The 20,365-nt window shown below is 41.4% G+C and overlaps 2 protein-coding genes across 2 annotated transcripts in view; one reads left to right on the forward strand and one right to left on the reverse strand.

Moving 5' to 3' along the window:
• The window catches only part of LOC307038145 (monocarboxylate transporter 1-like), a 17,539-nt gene extending 13,333 nt beyond the window's left edge, over positions 1-4,206 (forward strand). The window contains exon 4 of the mRNA XM_079679445.1: positions 155-4,206. Coding sequence (XP_079535571.1) covers positions 155-438 — 284 coding nt within the window. The 3' untranslated portion in view covers positions 439-4,206. The remainder of the gene's footprint in view (positions 1-154) is intronic.
• Positions 472-18,561, reverse strand: LOC307038146 (vasopressin V2 receptor-like). The gene is made up of 7 exons (XM_079679446.1): positions 18,325-18,561; positions 12,314-12,582; positions 9,765-10,010; positions 8,977-9,123; positions 8,380-8,620; positions 7,398-7,691; positions 472-5,213 (listed from the first exon to the last, which is right to left on the reverse strand). The coding sequence occupies exons 1-7, from the start codon at positions 18,398-18,400 to the stop codon at positions 5,026-5,028; spliced, it is 1,461 nt and encodes a 486-aa protein (XP_079535572.1). The 5' UTR covers positions 18,401-18,561; the 3' UTR covers positions 472-5,025.
• Positions 18,562-20,365: the final 1,804 nt, after the last annotated feature.

Genomic DNA, 20,365 nt, shown 5'->3' on the forward strand with positions numbered 1-20,365 from the left:
AATATATAATGGAAAAACAATAACTGTTGCAAATTTGGAAGTGGACAAAAGTCAGGCAGCGTCATTCCTACTTTAATGTCTGTCAGTTTGCTCGTTATTGATGGTGAAAATGAAGATTACATCTGAATGGTTTTTCTCTGTTGTCCGCCTTCAGGAAGTTTCTATAACTACTACGAGCACTACGACTACACCTACGTCTCCTCCGGCATCATCCTCATCGTCGCCAGTGTGATCCTCTTCGTAGGAATGACCATCAACTACCGCATGTTGGCGCGGGAGAAGAAGGAGGAGGAGAGGAGAGAGAGGGAGGAGCCTAAGGAGGAGCTCACCGCCATGTTGGCGCCTCCTTCTCCGTCAAAATCTGACGAGGCGGAGAAGAAAGCACCTGAGGCCGTCGCCCTGGAGAACGTGGCCAGGATGGACGAGGACACGGTGTAGATTATTCTTCTTCTTTTTTTTTTAAAACAGACCCAAGATGGACGCACACGCTTCACAGAAACCGAAACCCACGCCGTCTTTATAGAGAGGTAAATCCCTGAAGCCATAGACACCTAAGTTTATCTTTAAGAACAGAGACAGCTGCTGTGACGTGAGCTCGCCAAGGAGCTTTCACCGAGTCCTTTGGGTGACCTCGAGTCCTCCAGGAGCTCACACACTCGAACACACCAGCTAAACGTTATCCGAACACCTGATAGACGCACAGCAGACAGAATGACTGTAAGAGAACATTTTAGGATACTAATCTCAGGGTGCCATTACGGTTTAGAACCTCACTCACAAACATGCATGACATCCACCCAAACTGAGGCCAACAGTTTCCTGCCATTGCTTCACTCCTGCAGGGCTGGACATAAAGGAAAGGACACGTTGATATCACAGTAGAGCTGTTCATAGGTTCAGCGTGACATCTTATTTTTAATGTAGATTTATGCATAACAAATGTACAATTTGGGAGAAATACGTCCAGAAGTCATATTTTTAACTCTTAGAAACAAATAAATGGGAAAGTAAGGAGGTTAAATGTAGGTACATTTTGAGAGGTCTGAAGGGCCACACTGATAGCGGTTTAGGAGCCCCTGTTAACGGTGTGCTTGTGTGTGTGTGTGTGTGTGTGTGTGTGTGTGTGTGTGTGTGTGTGTGTGTGTGTGTGTGTGTGTGTGTGTGTGTGTGTGTGTGTGTGTGTGTGTGTGTGTGTGTGTGTGTGTGTGTGTGTGTGTGTGTGTGTGTGTGTGTGTGTGTGTGTGTGTGTGTGTGTGTGTGTGTGTGTGTGTGTGTGTGTGTGTGTGTGTGTGTGTGTGTGTGTGTGTGTGTCACACAGTCTAGAACTGGAGCAGCTCATCATGCTTTGCCGTATTGATAAAGACACATTCGAACAAAGCGCTCTCTCAGTTGCTCCCCGCAGACTCACAGTATCACATGACATCTCACACTGTTTTTTTTGGGGGGGGAATAATGGTTGTGTGTATTCCAGATCTGTTGGTTTACAGGGTGTGTGTGCGCCTGCCCGGTTGTGCTGCCAAAAATAGGAAAATACAATTATGGAGATTATACACAATCCTATTTTTTTATCATTGTGAATTAAAGTAGGACCGGATAGCGTTGTTTTTAAAATGTGAATAACACTTTGTAGTTATGTCAACGAGCCTTTGTGATTTTAAAGATAATATCTGTTAGCTTACTGTTTGATACAGCATGTATTAGGGCCATCGTACGTAAATAAACAGGAAATAAATGCAGGTGTTTTTGAAGATTACATTTGTAAATGTACAAGAACAAAACATGAATATTCTTTGAGATCATTTACATTTATGAGAAAAAAACGGAAATGTGACTTCTTTTGTTTTCTTTAGTTTTTTTCCCCATGTAAATCTACCACTTTTTTTTTTAATGTATTACTTATAATCGCCAATCCCAGTTCTGTAATATATATCAGTTTTTACATTCAATGAGTGAGTGACTGAGTGAGTGAGTGAACGAGTGAGTGAGTGAGTGAGTGAGTGTCTAAGTGTTAGAGGGGGGTGTGTGTGTGTGTGTGTGTGTGTGTGTGTGTGTGTGTGTGTGTGTGTGTGTGTGTGTGTGTGTGTGTGTGTGTGTGTGTGTGTGTGTGTGTGTGTGTGTGTGTGTGTGTGTGTGTGTGTGTGTGTGTGTGTGTGTGTGTGTGTGTGTGTGTGTGTGTGTGTGTGTGTGTGTGTGTGTGTGTGTGTGAACAGACAGTTGAATCTGTACCCAGGTTTCATAATTTCACTTTTTTAAATCTGCAGTATCAACCGTCTCTCAGTTTGTCTCTGAGCTGTGCAGAACGTCTCATATCTGATTTCATGTTTCAGTTTGAAATCGATCACAGACACTTCATAATTAATCATGCATTAATCTCACTGCCACCATCTGTCAGAGGTTTTGTGTCCGGATGAAAGACAGCAGGAGAGGTGGGACCTCTTCAGCCTGAACAAACTTTCCTTATTTTCTCTAGCTGGAAAATAAATGGAGGTTTCAAACAATTCACTAATAGCTATAAATGTTTCATGTAAAACGATGGAAGCAAAAAATACATTTAAAGTAAAACTGTTATCTTTTGCTGTGATCACTTCTTGAAGTAGTATTTACCCTGAGCTTTATATAAAATAATATAAAGGATTTTAAAAATATTTTTCAAGTAAACATATTACACAAAAGACCAAAAAAACACTTTTTGTCTGTGATCCTGAAACCTGTTATATTTTATATCTGATCATGTTTACTCCACATACACATTACTCAATAATGTATTCATCCACAGCAGAAAATAGACCCTAACAAACGCCCTGTTATACTCCAGCTTGAGAAACATTTGCTCTAAACCTCAGTCCGGCTGTACGGGACAAACTATGAAGTGAATGAATGTGTGAGCCGTTTAAAGAGACTTACAAGTGAAGGACACCAGAAAGTATTGAGAGCCAGGCGGATATTTTGGAACCGTGTAAATTCAGAAAAAGTCCTGAAATATTAAAAAAATACACTTGACTTTAAGAGTATATAAAGAAAAGCAAAAATGCTTCCAAGTGTAGAGATTATATATGAATGCCGTCAAGTTTTCTAAATGTATTGCATTTTTCCCAATGGACAATTACCGCCACCTACTGTTGGTTTTAATAAAATACTAATACTCGTTTATCTAGACTTTCTTTTGCCCATATTCCTGAATTTGGGTTTAAATGTGCGATACGTTTGGAAGGAAACCCCGCTGTTGTTACTTTGTCGTTTTAATAACATTTGCTGAAATTACAATAACATATTATCCACTTCCTCTTTTATAATCTGAAGGAAAATTAAACATTTGAAATGTTTCTCTAACAGAGCACTTTTACATTTAAGTAGGAATGTGAATAAAGGTAATGGAAAGGGTTTACTCTTGTTTGCTTCGGTGCAAAAGTGGTTTTCTTGAGGTATCTTTGTAATTAATTGTTATCATTTCATATTCCAGCTATTCCACAAAAAAACATGTTTTGGATATCATGCCATTCAAATATTAATTTACATTTTAAGAAATGTTAGTTTTGGTTTTACCCCAAGCTTCCATAATTGGGTCAAAAATTACCCGCATGCATTTTCTATGGAATCCTATGGAAAACGTTTTTTTTCAAAATGTAATTTTCTTTTCTAAAATTATAAATAGTGAAAAATTAAATATAAAATATTTTTAGTGTGAACCAAAATATTTTTCTTAACCAAAATGGCATAAAAACACATATTATTCTAATACGGGTCCTTTTTGACCCACTTATGGAAGAGTGGGTCCAGTCACTCGTGCATCTAAGGGTTAAGACCCTGTCATTGTGTTGGAGGGGCGCTGCGCCCCGCCAAAGGAGCCCCAAGCCCCCCCCTGAAATTCAAGGTGTTAAAAAAAATTAATTATAATCTTTTTTTTTAATTGACTAAAACCTTCAGTTATTTCGCTTTTTCACGAGTATTAGAAATAAACTTTGACACTTTAAAACAACTAAAACATTTTATTGAAACATGTGAATGTTAGTTTTCATCCAGTGCAAGTTTTCTTTTCAAACGGTACTGCAGAAGCACATTTTCGTCTTTACAAATAAATAAATACAAGAACAAATCATTGTGTTAAGTTTGTAGAAAATGTTTTTTGGAGATGTTTTTCTGTGAATTTGTATGTATGGACTGTTTTTAGGACTTTTGAGAGGATGAATAAACTGTTTTTAAAACATATCTCATTGAATTTGTTCTGTTCTGAAAGGGAATGTTGTTTTTAATCAAAAGTCAGTTCCTGAAATATCACCCCGAATATGTGCATTTACTATAATTACACTTTATAGAAATGCATTACAGCAGTTTGTATCCAAACTATCTGTTTCTTTCAGGGAGAGGTTTACCTTATTTCCAATCAATGATCAAGCAGTTCTGTAAATAGCTACCTGAACACAGTGTAAAGCACACTTAAGTCGTGTTTAAGTCAATCTTCTCCAAAGGGTTCATCTGACAATTAGTGGTTTGATATGTGGGTTTGTGACGGACTGAGGAAGCAGCGGTGAATTCCTGCAAGACAACATCATTCATTCTTAAATTAAAGCAGCTTAGCAAACATGATTTGCTTGTCAGAACCTCTAAACTTCACTTATTAAGATATTATAATGTACAAATGACTTTATATTAATCTGTAAAAGAAACAAAATGTATTTCCCTAACTATTATTCAAACAAGAAAAAGGAAGCTCTATTTTTTGCAGCATACTAGCATACTGCAGAGAAGACAGGATAAAGACTTTGCAGGATTTGTGTGTGTGTGTGTGTGTGTGTGTGTGTGTGTGTGTGTGTGTGTGTGTGTGTGTGTGTGTGTGTGTGTGTGTGTGTGTGTGTGTGTGTGTGTGTGTGTGTGTGTGTGTGTGTGTGTGTGTGTGTGTGTGTGTGTGTGTGTGTGTGTGTGTGTGTGTGTGTGTGTGTGTGTGTGTGTGTGTGTGTGTGTGTGTGTGTGTGTGTGTGTGTGTGTGTGTGTGTGTGTGTGTGTGTGTGTGTGTGTGTGTGTGTGTGTTCAGTAGTTGGAGTTGTGTGTGGTGGTGGTGGAGTCGCTGGGCAGGGAGCCGCGGCGCTGCGAGGCCGAGCGGCAGAGCAGCAGCAGGCGGAGCTCCGGAGAGATGCTGCTGGAGAAGGCCGAGTAGATCCAGGGGTTAGTGCATGAGTTCAGACTGGCCAGCAGCATCAGCAGGGTGAACACCGCATCTACACACACACACACACACACACACACACACACACACACACACACACACACACACACACACACTCAAACAGAGCGTTGATCAAATTCAGTATTATTATTATTGCAAAGTACTCATCATCCAGAAGGACTCTATACCACTACAATACCAATACTCTATAACCCGATGTTGCCGACCCCTGGTGTAGATAATGCAATGAAAAACTGAAGCCACTGCTCCTCCAACAGTGCAACATGAATACATATATAGGACATAGAACAAATAAGACGGAGAAAATAGTGCAAGAGAATGTTTTGAGATGTGCAAGTAAATACAAATAAATTAGAAATATTCTACATACAAGTAAATGGAATGATATATTAGATAAATAATTTGCAAAATGCAATCAGTTGAATGTTTATGGATGTTCAGGTGTTCAATAGTCTTATGGCACCAACGTGGTGGACCCATGGCCCTATCAGAAACTCGCTATCAGAATCAATGCCCGATGTGTTTTGGATGTAACAGGGGTTGCGTTCCAATAGTCCATTTAGCTTAGGAACCTTCCTAACCAAGTGAAATGACCCGGAAGTACGTCAGTGGCAGCCATGTTAAGTGCCGTTCCAATTCTCCAAATGAAAGGAAAGGAGGTTTCAAACTTCCTTTATAACCTCCTTTAGCTTAGGAACCACTGGACCTCCCTAACCGAAAGGAGAGGAGAAAATGCTGCCCCACAATGCCTTGCAGCCGCAGCATTAGCGTCACACAACAGTCGGCCGTTCACGGAAACAAACGATTATGACGGAGAAATGATATCATGAAAGTTACGGTGCTTATTAAGCATTTTAAAACGTATGTGGTAAGTTGCCAAAGTGCTTTGTCTTGAACGTTCATCAGTATTATAATCAAAAAGAGAAATAAGAGCGTTAGTTTTTACTGAAATGATCAAATAAAGTCAACATTTCACTGAGCTGTGTGGGGTTTGTTCAACTTTTAAAAGATGTTTGAATGGTGATATACACAGTGATAGGTGTTAAAGACTAACGTTAATAATAAATACATTTGTATTGATTTTAAGATCTTTTCATAGTTCATACAATCATACGTATTGGGATCATTTGTATTTTTGTGGACCGGAGGGAGAGGGTGACGAGCATAAATTTCACTTTCCTTTTTTATTTCAATTACAACTTTGGTCATCCACGTTCATAAAGCATAAAGCAGCAGCATCAGAGCACGGTGCAGAGTCTCTAGATGAGTCCCTCGTTCTTATTAAACATCCATGTTGTAGTCCGTTGTATAGAACACTGTAGTTTCCATAGTTTCACCACAGCAGCAGACGCACACAATGACGTCCGCTGGCGCATCATAAACACGTCAGATAGTGAAAGTGCATTCGGATTCTCTAAAGTACCGCAGTCTCTTCTCCTAAGTCCTTTTGAATTCTCCTATCCACTATCCCTTAACCCCGTGACGTTTCACTCAGAGGTCAAGGAATAGGAGATAGGGTTAGAATTTAGGAGCTGATTTTTGGATTATCGGAACGCAACCATGGTCTTTGTTTACATTAGCAAGCATGCTAACACTCAGAGCTAACCTGTACTGGAGAGCACATGTGTGAAGAAGCAGGAAATAAAAAGCAACTCACCTTGTGGTAAACAAGAGAGAAAGCGTTTGAGCTCCATACTGTTTCAGAAATAATCCTGGATGTAGTTTTGGCGTTTTTTCACCGCAGCATTTATTTTAGACAGTATCTGCCGGATCCCGCATGAGCAGGCATAAACTCTGCCCCCCCCCCCCCCCCCCCCCCCTTTGTTTTTGTTTTTAAAGCTTTATACCCCGAATCAGCACTTTATTAATAGAGGGATATGAGGCATGGCTAGAATGGGTGATCTGTTTGGCATTTTGAGCAAAACACTTCATAGACATGTTTTTTTTATTCATTTTGATATATCTGAGACCTATGCTATTGCCTAAAAATTGCATGATAGGTGACCTTTAAGAACATAAAACACATTCGAAACATTAAAAAGCAAAGATAATAAAACATGAATAGCACAGGTAGCCTACATGAATAAAAGTTACAGTGCAGTGTAAGATGTGAATTGTTCAATCTTCATTCAAAGTCTTCAGCCTGGATTTAAAAGTAGTAAGAGTTGCAGCGGACCTGCAGGTAGTTTGTTCCAGATATTTGGCAATACTGTACCGTTCTTAGGGGGGTGGGGGTCCCAGGCAGCCCACAGCTGGACGCTGAAGAAGGGGGCCCAGCAGAGTGAGTAGACCAGCACGATGACCAGCGTCATCCTGACCGTCTTCGACATGGCCGCTGATACCCCCCCACCGCGGGCCTTGGGTTGGGGGGCTTTGAGTGGTGGGGCTGTGAGTGGGGGGGCTTTAGGCGGCGAGGCTTTGGGGCCGCAGGCAGCAGGGGGCGCCGCAGGGCCCGGCAGCACGTCAGGTTGCAGCTCCACAGACAGGGAGCCGTGATTATTAGCAGACACTAAAACAAACACAGGAGGTCAACAAAAATATTGACTTAAAAAACTGTCACAGCGAAACAGTAAAACTGGTTAAAAGTTTAAGGTCACCTATTATGCAAAATCCACTTGTTCACGTCTTTTATACATCAACATGTGTCCCCTCTGTGGAAAGAGAGTCTGAAAGTTTCAGGAACAAAGACCCCCTCTCTTTTTGTCCTGATCAATTTCTATAAAAACCTGTCTGAAAATGAGTTGATCAGATTTTGGCCACTTTATGATGTCATAACGATTTGTTGGCTTGTGTAACCATTAGCCAAGCAGCAACCAAGGTAACCCCCCCGCCCCCCCCACCACACACACACCTTATCACCTGAATGTAATCAAGGTCGCCGTACAAACACATAAAAACAAGATACACACTACATAACACCAGCATAAGAAACATAAACAAATCACTCAAATAAATAAAACAGAGGATGTGTGATGGATAATGATCAGGGTGGATATGCGAGTGTGAAGAGATGTGTTTACTGTAGTGTTAATTGTGATGTCGATAGAATAATGATAGTAATAGTCATAATGTTTAGAATAATTGTGTTGGGTGACCGTTTAACAATATCATTTCTAACATTTCAAATACAAAATAAAATAATAATTATAACCTTGCAGAATTAGGATTTATTAACAGAAATAAAAAAAATAACTCACCATAATCAGCAGTGCAGGTGTTGTCGCTGTGTGAGGTGACGTTGTTGGGCGGCTGGTAGACGGGGGCGGGGCTAAAGCTGCTGTCATTCAAGGGGTTTTTGAACACGAGGGGTGCAACATACAGGGGGAGATCTGACCTCCTTCTGACTCCTTCTCCTCTCTGGCTGTCCCGTCTGGAGGGGGAGAGGCGGCGGTCCGACTTCAGGTACAGGTTGTTATGGATTTCCTTGAAGATTCGTACCTGAAAGAAAATGTTGTGAAATAAGAACAGTTGAGAATCAGAAACAGGTCAGGTAGGTTTACACGTACGAGGAATTTGACTTGATGGTGCATACATAAAAGTAAAACAAGAATTAAAAACACAGTTAGAGAACTATACACATATTAAGAATAATACAAAATATAGTCAAATATAACAGTATTAGTATAGTATAGTATTTACAATGCAATGAAATGGAATACAATATGGAATAAAAATTGACTGTAATACAAAAAAGAAAACAGTCCAACATTCAAGATCTAAAATCCCATCACAGAAGATGGTCCCTGTTGTTTTGTGTCTCCCTGTAAATCAAACTCTGGCCCGCCCCTCTCTACCTGGCAGACGGTGATGATGAGGACGGGGAGGATGAAGACCGCCAGAGTCATCCAGGTGACGTAGGCCTTGAGGCCCCACGACTCAGCAAAGTTCCCCCAGCAATCGTATTCTCCTGGAGACTGTTCAGAGCGGGAGAAGATGAACACCTGGAGGAGCAGAGAGGAGAGGGCGGACATCTTATTCTGATTCTAAAAAGCTCAATTAAGACTTCCCTTTCCTGTAGTCTGCTATATAGGTTTGTGTGCATGTAAATGATCTGCAAAGGCTAAAATCCCAAACGTCCCTAGGGATGGAGTTTCTCTCGCGCACACTCCCTAATCTCATGTTTTAGGATTTAAATTGTATTAATATATAAACTTGATTCAATTGATTAGCTTCAGTGAAATAGTGTGCCCATCTTATGACAAGTTTTTTTTAAGTGCCTTTCAGTAATAGCAAAGGGCTTAATCAATTATTATTAGTATTGAGAAGGAAAAAGACAAAAATGCTGAAGCCACTCATTCATAAATCACACAATTATAGAAGTCATAAAGCATGACATAAATCAATACAATAAGGGCCAACAAAAACTGCAGATATAAAATATCACGTAAGGAAATACAAATATTTTACTGTTTGTGAAAAATAATTGATAGATTTTTCATTATTTTATTTTATTTTGTATAAGACTTCCTTAAGTCAGTGATATTTCCCTGCAAATAAATAATAGACTTAAACAAATAATCAAACCCTTAGTGTATAAAGTTTACCTGTGTCTCCCTCCCTGTATCTCTCCCCCCCTCCCTACCTGTGGCAGGCTGAGCACCAGCGACAGCCCCCAGGCCAGCAGGATGCAGCTGTTCCAGCGCTGCGTGGCCCCGCTGCGGTGTGCCAGCAGGGGGCAGCAGATGGCGTAGTGCCGGTCCACCGTCATGGCGACGATCATGTAGGAGGAGGCGAACATCCCGAGGACCTGCAGGTACTTCACCAGCCGGCACAGGAAGTCCGGGCCGGGGAATCTGCCTTTAGCATCCCACACCAGCTGGGGCAGCACCTCAGAGGGGGAGAGCAGGGGGAGCAGGGTGAGATGCAGCCAGTGGGTGTGTGTTTGTGTGCATCGTGGATGGATTACTGACCCTACCTACAGGACACAGGGCCAGGGTATCAAATACCCCTTTCACACCAACGCGGTTCCAGGGCCGGTTCGGAGCTAGAGCCTGAAAAGCACCGGTTTTTCCTGTTCACACCGCAGCGGAGCCGCCTCTACCCTTTCACACCAAGGCTTTTCCCGTTCTAGCTCCATGCTAGAGCTTTTCTGGTTCGGAACCGGTTCTTCGGTTCAGCTCCCACTCTGTTCACACTGCTCAGAGCCCGACTGGTTCTGCGTCATTGCGTCATCATTTGCATCATGACGTAACCGTTTGCGTGCCTGCTTCATAAAGCCAAACCGCGCGGAACCCCTCACATCGACAACAACAACAACAACAACAACAATGGCCAATTGTATTGAAGCGCTACTCATTTTGCTCTGCCAAAACTAAATGGAAGAAATGGGACGACTTTACTACCAACTTTACAGTCGTTACATGCTACATTCAAAAGTTCTTTACAATCATCATCAACTTTAACGACGATTCCGTAGGAGAAAGAAGGTAAATATAAGTCCTATTCGATGGCGTTAGAGTTAGCTGTTGTTAGCATCTGCATGCGCCAAGCTCAAAATACCCAGCTTTGCAGCATTAATTACTATGGTATAACATTAAAACTGATTCTCAATGTTATTTCCACAGATCATGTTGAAGCTGGCGGAGGGCGGATGTTGCGTGTTAATTGGACACAGCCCAGATCCGACGTAAGCGTGCCATATGCGGTGCTTGCTTTCTAGGCCGACAACTTTTTGGTGCTCGAAACGAACTGGATTCCGGAGCTTAGAGGCGGCTCTGCTGCGAACAGGAAAAACCGGTGCTTTTCAAGCTCCAGCTCCGAACCGGCCCTGGAACCACCAAAACATTTTCGGTCACAAGAATCGCATGCGTCATGCTTACCTTGGAGGCGGGGGCAGGATCAACCAGAGCAACAGTTTATTGGCGAGTACGGCAAATAAAAGTTGTAACAAACAGTAGCGCTGACCAAAGTGACTAAAAAGCAACCACACACTTATTTAAAAAAACACATTTTATAAAGTCAGGCAATACTAACCAGGCTTACGGCCCATCTACACTACAGGCATGAAAAAATCTTGAAGCTGGGCGTGTCTGAAGCTTGGCGATTTTTTGCGAGCAACCAATCACATGAATCTCCCGCCCCCGACATACAGAGCAATAGCAATGTTAAAACGAAGTAAACTGGATATAAACTCTCCAAACAGGCGAAAAAACTATCAGTTTCACCCACTGTCTCTGCCACCTCCCTCCATGCCTGGTTCCTCCGGTTTGTATCCCGGTAAATAGTTCCGGTCGTAAAGAACCGGGTGATTTGCTACCGTAATATCTCGTTTGGAATATGAGGAAATGAACTGCGGTCTGGCTCTCCCAGCTTGCACGCGGTTGGATTGGCTGAGCTTGCACTGGCGGGATTTGCATAAACGGAATTTGATTGGCTGATGCCAAGCATCGAGCCTCAAAAGTTGAACATTGTTCAACTTTTGATGCCGATAGATGCTCGTGATGCTTGCAAAGCCATGCCATGCTCCCCACAATGCAGTTCGGCGAAGATTCAAAATCTTCTACGTCACCCCATTCAAGTGAATGGGCGAAGCGTTGAAAGCATTTTTTGATGCCTGTAGTGTAGACGTACCGTTAGTGTGATTCTGTTTATGTGTACCTTACTTTGACCATCTGTTCGCTGTAAGTGATCATTGTGGAGAGCAGGCAGATGCTTTGTTTTGTATTATAGTAGCTATCGGATGGAACCAGAAAAGCGCAAGCACGAACGGGAACCGCGTTGGTGGGAAAGGGGCAAAAGTGTCATGGGACCCCTTGGCTTCACCCTCAAGATGCAACTCAAAGAGAGAGTGGAGATCCAGAGTGAGACTCAAAATGATCTAAAAGAAGAACGTTTAGACACAAAAAGTCCACAATGACAAGCAAAACAATTGTAAAGTGACTTCAAAAAAGAGTGACAGAAATCAACAACTAAGAGCCTGAGATGTAGTAGGCCTATAATAAGACTCAAAATGTGTGTGTGTGTGTGTGTGTGTGTGTGTGTGTGTGTGTGTGTGTGTGTGTGTGTGTGTGTGTGTGTGTGTGTGTGTGTGTGTGTGTGTGTGTGTGTGTGTGTGTGTGTGTGTGTGTGTGTGTGTGTGTGTGTGTGTGTGTGTGTGTGTGTGTGTGTGTGTGTGTGTGTGTGTGTGGGTACCTGGAACAGTGCCACCACCAGGTCAGCTAAACAGAGGTTGATCATGAAGCGGTGCAGCGGGTTCTGTTGGCGTCTCCGCCTTAGCAACACGAGCAGCACCAGCCCGTTGCCGAGCAACGCCATCACCAATATCACCGCCAGCAACACAACCTCGGCAACCGCCAGCAGAGCGTCACGCTCCACCTTTGTGACGTTACTGTATAAAGGAGTCGTGGGGACCACCGACCAGCTGAGGGACGGGTCTGTTACCGGGGAAACTGACATGATGACTGCGGCGAGGAAGAGGCGGAGGAGAGGAAGTGAGGAAGATGACATGAATAGGAAAGAAGAGAGTAGAGGAAGAGAAAAAGGGCAAGAGGAAGAGAGGACGAGAAGTAAACAAAGAGATGAATTGAAAGAAAGAGGGGAGAGGAAGAGAAGATAAAAGGATGAGAGGAAGGGCAGAGGAAGAGAGGAAGTGAGGAAAAAGGGAGAGGAGGAAGAGCAGAGGAAGTGAGGTGGAAATAGTAGAAGAAAAAGGAGAGAAAAGAGGAAATTACTTTTTTTTAAAGTTAACAAAATGTTTAAGCAACAATTAAAGTCTAATATATATTTAACCAATTTCAAATATGTTGTCTGTTGTGATTGGTCAACTGCTGAGAGATGTCCCGCCCCTTAGCCCAACAAAATGTGTTGGAATGCTAGGCTATAGAAGCGTGCGTTTTACATAGTGATGTCACTGTGTTCAGTAAGTAAACAAAGGAGTCCAATGGAGGCGTTTCAGGCAGGGGGGAGTGTGCGGGAGAGAAACTCCCTCTGGAGGAACACAGGGATGTTAGCCTTTGCACACCATTTACATGCACAGAAACTGCAGGAAAGAGAAAACCCCAAAAAGCATAATAGGGGCTCCTTATATTAAATAGCAAAAGCCTATATGTTACATGTATATACTTTAAGAAGTAACTATAGCTCTCAGATACATTTCCTTGAATAAAAAGTACAATATACTTCTGAATTGAAGTGGAGATGTGAAGTGGCATTACATTGAAATACTGTTGGAAATGGTAGACAAGTAAATCACTTGAGTATCTCCTTTTGACCATTCCCTGTGAACTCATAGCGTGATAGTTTTCCCAATTAGTGAATTCCAATTAACAGTTCCCATGTTTTCTCTGCAGTCCTCGAACATATTGCCAGAAACCCTCACAGGACGTATTGTGACCCTAGTTATGAAACATGAGCGTTATTCTATCCACGGTTTATTTATAATGACCGTCGACTTAGTGTTGTGTGTTTATCATTAATCTGCTTGTTCTGGGGCAGAGCTGTTACAACATCTATTGAATCGGACCTCTGCCATCCGTAAACAAACACACACAGCTGCAGTTCGCCGGAGTGTGTGCGCGGGGTCAACCTTTAAGTTAATTGCAAAACAATTGGATGTTTGAGCATGTTTACAGCAGCTCCTTCTCACACTTTACACTTCAACACACACAATTACAGAGCATGCCGAGAGGGCCCCTCTGAGGGAGAATGTGCATGCTCTGATGGAGTCACAGTGGTTTCACCAATCTGCAGCAATCAACATTACACACTAAGTGGCAGCTCTTAGTTGTATCTCTGTTTAGTTATTTTAGTATTTATTATTATTATATACTTCAGCTAAACCTTTTATTTTAGTTGTATATTTTTGTTCGAAGTGTGCTATTCAAATGGTTATAATTATGATCTATTTGTTGTATTATTCTTACTTTATTTAATATTATTTTGTATTAGTAGTCGGTTTACTGCATAAAGGAAAACATTGTCTTCTCACTGGCCATAAAAAGCGTGACCACATCACCCCAATTCTGGCCTCATTGCACTGGCTTCCAGTTCGGTTCAGAATTGATTTTAAACTCCTTTTATTTGTTTTTAAAGAACTAAACGGGCTGGCTCCGGCCTATATAGCCGAACTCCTCCATCGCTACACCCCAGCCAGAGCTTTAAGGTCGGCTGACCAGCTGCTGCTGGTAGTGCCCAAGACCAGGCTCAAAACCCGAGGGCACCGAGCCTCTGCAGCAGCTGGCCCCGGGCTCTGGAATAGTCTGCCCCTCCATGTGAGGTCGGCCCAGACCCTAGGTGTTTTTAAATCTACTCTTAAAACAAACTTCTTCTCTCTGGCCTTCTAGTCAGAGCGGAGCACTACGGAGCCCCCTAGGGGACAAAAAATTATTTGAAGCAAAAAAAGTTGTGCGAGATAGAGCAAAACCCCTTTGCGAGATATCGCAAAGGTTTTGCGATATCTCGCAAAACTTTTCATTTAGCTCAATGTACTTCCTGGCCAGTTTGGCTGCTACGGCAACACAGAAACCACAACAATGGAGCGGTTCATCGATTTTACTTTAAGCCTGGCCTTAAATATAAAGATATAACATCAGAGCTTGGCAATAGGCACGGGTTTCACACATAGACTGTATATATAAAGGGTTTCACATAATTGAAGACACCTCAAGAGAACACTCAGAGCGAGGGGACATGCACGTCCCTCTGAGCTGAGTTATTGACGGATTCGAATTTCGGGGATCAGTAACTCATGAACATAACATTGTAAAAATACAAACAATATGACTTTACAATCAGAGCAAGGTAGACAACGAGCTACAGAGTCGTTTTTATCAGAACAGTTCGATACGCGCCGTCATCCGAGCTAAACATCAAGAATTGGTCACAATCTGCAGCTTGAGGAGGGAGAGGAGTGCTTAGGGACCGTCTACGTTTGTAGACGGTCCCTAAGCACTCCTCTCAACTGCAACGGGGTTTTATGAGGGGTTTTATGAGATCTCGCAAAACATTTTTTATTTATTGATTTTTAAATAAAAAATGTCTTCTTCTCCATGTCCCCTAGGCCTAGGGGGCTCCGTAGAGCACGATTTCCCTGTGTGTTATTTTTTATTTGTGCTGTTTTATTTGTTGTAAAGTGTTTTTATTGTAAAGTATTTTTATTGTACTGTATGTACAGCACTTTGGCTCGACCAAAAATCGTTTTAAAAATGTGCTATATAAATAAAGCTTGATTTGATTGTAATTGTAATATTTTGAAGTTTAACAGGCGTATAGTTACTATGAAGATTTTTGCAGTTCCAACGATGGAAGTTATTTTCATTCATAAATCCCCTCTAAAAACACATTATTGTTATTTGCTAAGAGGCCACATAACCAATATTTTACAAAACAAAAAGCTAAGATTGAAGAGTCCAAAAATAATAGTATGTATCTGCGAAGCAAAAATAAGTTTCTTCATTTTTCTCTCATTTATCGTGTTAAAAGAACTGTATGTAAAGAAGTGAAGCTACTAAAACCATATGCTGCTAACATATTGATGTAAGTATAAACAACATCTATTTGTTGTGATATATCATTCGGGGGACATTCACAGCAGAACAAATACTTTTAGTTTTGAAACTTTAGGAACATTTTCGCTAATAACACTTTTTGGATGCAGGGCTTTTTTTTTTAGATCTAAGTGCTTCTTCCATTACTGCAGGAACAAAAGCATGCCGCTAACAGCCTCATCCATCTGTATTATCTCAAAACAGCGTCCCAGTGCACTCTGCAGTCCTTTGATGCATTAGTCTTATCTTGAAAAATAGCCTCTAACAGTCATTCTGCCTGTAAACATAGGGCTGGAAACACAATGCAGTCAATTAAGATGAAGTCGCTGCAGTAAAACATTTTTTAAAGTGATGTTTGACAAACGACAGCTCTGTAAAATCATCTGTCTTCTTTGTATTTCCTTTGAGCTTCATTACAGTTAGAACGTGTAAGTGACACTGTGTGGATGAAAACATGTCATTTTAAGGCTCCACATTTAGCAGCAGAAATCCTTTTGCTGGCGTTAAATACAAACTCTTCTTGAGCCCATAGAGCTGATGGCCTCACTTCACCTGGGTCTAACTTTGTTGACATTTTTTGCCGATTTTAATCCAATTACAAGACCGGACACCTGCCGGGCAATACTTATTTTCTTTTCTCAAAACAAAAATCAAATTAATCCTTCTCATACCTCTCACTCAGAGTATTTCGTTTGTGTCCTTCTTTCATCATTCCCGTCAGAAATAATGAACACCCACCTGTAGCTTCAACTTCTTAACCTCTGTATAAGAAATCTTTACTGAGAATATAAGCACTAGCTCATAAGGTTTACTGTTTATATAATCATTACTTTATAGACGATAGCCTTTGTTTCAGAACTGTCTTTCTGTTTAAAGGTTGTTTCCTGCTGAAGAAACCATTCAATGTAAATACTGTTATATTTATATTTTACTATATTTTGTCCATCCATCCATCTTCTCCCACTTATCCGTGGTCGGGTCGCGGGGGTAGCAGTTCCAGCAGAGAGCCCCAAACTTTCTTTTCCCTGGCCACATCAACCAGCTCTGACTGGGGGATCAAGGCGCTCCCAGGCCAGCGAAGAGATATAATCCCTCCACCTGGTCCTAGGTCTACCCCTTGGTCTCTTCCCAGCTGGACGTGCCTGGAACACCTCCCTAGGGAGGCGCCCAGGTGGCATCCTAACTAGGTGCCCGAACCACCTCAACTGGCTCCTTTCCACGCGAAGGAGGAGCGGTTCAACTCCGAGTCCCTCCCGGATGACTGAACTTCTCACCTTATCCCTAAGGGAGACGCCAGCCACCCTGCGGAGAAAATCCATCTCGGCCGCTTGTATCCACTATATTTTGTATTATTTTTAATATTTTTTCTAGCTCTGTATCTGTGTTTTTTATGTATGCACCACGACATCAAGTCAAATTCCTCGTAAGTGTAAACCTACCTGGTAATAAACCTGATTCTGATTAATGGTTCAAATGTCCAATGCCTCAAACTCCTCCATTGGATTCCTTTGTTTACTTACGTCACATAATGACATCACTATGTAACACTCACACTTCTATTAGCATTGATTGTCCAAATGTCCAATGCAACATGGTCAACGTAAACAAGTATATCAGAAGAGATGAGGAAGTAGAAGCAAACAGTAATCATTGATTCAAATAACTATTTACTTTTGCTATTAGCTGAACGATTCTCTCTTCAGCCACATACTCTTGGCTCAATTAACACAAGTTTCTTATATTGTACAACAATTACATTTTTAACTTCAATAACCAGTGTCTATGTATTTCTATTTTGTGATATTCTAATGTCCTGAGTGTTTAGTCAACAGATTAAGGACACCTCATTAACAGTAAACTAAGATTTGATTTGAGTTAACAGTAAGCTTTGGAAGCATTTAAAGTCAAAATGTCCAATGCTACATCGTCAAATAAATGTTACATTTGTGAGTATACAAAAATCTGATCTTAACTTAATTAGTGCTTCAGTGTTTCCCCTGCGCCCCGCCAACGGAGCCCCGCACCCCCCCTGAAATTCAAGGTGTTTAAAAAAAAAAAAGAATTATAATTATTTTTTTATTTTATTTTAATTTTAAAATATATATATATATATATATATATATATATATAGGCTATATAGCACCAAATTGCATCTAATCTATATCTACTGTCACTTTTCACATTGAACATGTGCTCTTTTATAACATAAACACTTTCATTTTAAGTTGTTTAGTGTTTTTGACCCGAAGAAACACTGATGCATTAATCAATAACAATAATCCACAGCTCCTCTCTCTGCTCCAGAGGATCTGCCCCCCCCCCCCCCCCCCCCCAAAGCAGTAAACCTAGGGGAAACACTGTTTCTATTCCAAAGTCCTAATGGATCCACCGTACCTCATTACAAGTGAATGCAGAGAGAGGAGGAATTACAGCCACCAAAGTAGTAAGCAATGAATATCCGATGCGACAAATAAATATTAACTTTTGGTAAAAGAGAGTATAAAAGCTGGAATATTCTCTCAGTCTTCAGACCCACACTTTAGGCACAGAAGTCTCTTAACTGTGGTTCAACAATATAATCCTCATCAGATCCAGGACACCTCATCGAAAGAAAGACGTTTGCTTTCGGCAGAGAGGAGGAAGTAGACCTCAGCTCACCTCTGTCGTCCTCAGCGTCCCATGGAGCATCTGTAGGGTCCAGGACAACCTGATCTGCTGTAGCAAACACAACCATGCTGCGTCTCCCTCCTGCTTGTTTCTCTGAGGTGACCTCTGCCCACTCGCGCTGCTCACTCCTGTCTCCCCCCTCCCCTTTTAACACACCCTCCCACTCTTTCTGTCTATGTTTCAGAGTGTGTGAAGGGAGGGTGTGTTGATCAAAGGACGTGATGCCCGGGCCGCAGCGGTGAATTAATGTCATTCTGATCTCTCTTTTTTTTTTTTTACATACTAAACCACATTAGCCCTACTTTGATCCACATCGGGTGCAGGACAGCAGATCAAATCAGATTTCATTTTGTCGGATCAAAGAGCTCTCCCACACACACACATTAAACTGATATGTTTACGTGTGATATTGCCACAGAGGGAGGAGAGGGATGTTGTGACAGATTGGATGTTTGTGGAGAGGCCATGAAGCGAGAGCAATTTCTTTCTCACCCCTGTCTCCCGCATTCCTCCCCTCTTTCTGCTGTGGTCTGTTTGCCTCCCCTCCGTTGCTCCCTCTCCGGGACAAGCCTCTAATTATCGAGGGGCCCGCTGAGCGACATTAAACACACACACACACACACACACACACACACACACACACACACACACACACACACACACACACACACACACACACACACACACACACACACACACACACACACACACACACACACACACACACACACACACACACACAAAGCTGGTCATGTTTTGACACTATTATGAAACTGATTTCCAATTGCGTTGTTACGTTTCAACATTTGTTGTGGGGACAAAATTAAGACTCCTTAATCAAATGAAAAATCTAACACATACAGCACATCTGACGTGACAACATGAAATAAAACATGCCTTCATTGACTCACGTAGCTGACTGAAAGTGTTTTTGACAATTCTTCTGCTCATGTTCAAAACATTTCCTTCAAATTTGTGTTTGTAATATCATTAGAGAAAGTCAAATGATGAGAGTATAATTGTGACGTAATGAGAACAAAGTCATACCATTGGAGATCTGTTCACCGTTTGTGATTAAGTAAATGGACGTTGACAAACACCAGTTGTTATATTTGTATCTTTGATCAATATTATTGCAAGAGACATCTAAGTGGATGACATGTCCCAATGAGTTCATTAGTTGAAGCTGATACAAACTCCAGCACAGATTTATTTTCTGGGAGATAGTATAATGAAAAGGATTCAATGGTACAATTAATGGTAATTACATTTTTGTTTGTGGAATATAAGTGATTACTGCAAACAAGCTCAGGCATTCCTTCCCTTAGAGCATTTTTTATTATTTTAAGATTGATCTTTTTTATATCTGGCTTTAAATTAAGCACAATCTTACTTCTTTAGCTCTTAAATTATTATACTTTTATATAAACGTAAAAAAGTATAATGCTAATGCCGCGGAGTAAAAGATTAAAGCAGCATAAAATGGAAATACTCAAGTAAAACACATCAGAATTGTACTTAAAGGTAGGGTAGGTAATTTTGGGGAAACCAGCTCGAGTGCGCTAGAATTTGAAAATACACAACCGGAACAAATCTGCCACTTCCTTACAGAGCCCCTCCTCCAACACACACGAACGCACACATGACCAATGAGGGCACGAGATAAGTTTGTGCACAGATGTTAGGCTGACAGGCAGGTAGGCCATCCAGTTATTTTAGCCGGGCCGGCTCAGATGATTGGTCGTGCTTTTTACAGTACTACGGCTTCCACAGATGACATTTTTTTATGTATTTATTGTCAAAGCATTTAATATATTCATTGCTATCGGGATGTTAAGAGCACTCCCATTTGCACTATGTACATCATCTTTTTCTATATATCCTGCTTACTTGAAGTAAAACGGTTATTTTGTGTTTTTATTATTTTTATTATTGAATGTTCTTGTATTTTAATGTGTGTGTTTGTATACCTCGGGACTGTGGGAAACAGTATTTCGATCTTTCTGCGTGTACAAACATATTTTGAGGTTGA

This window comes from Notothenia rossii (assembly GCF_949606895.1).
Source record: "Notothenia rossii genome assembly, chromosome: 4".
Classification (NCBI taxonomy): domain Eukaryota; kingdom Metazoa; phylum Chordata; class Actinopteri; order Perciformes; family Nototheniidae; genus Notothenia; species Notothenia rossii.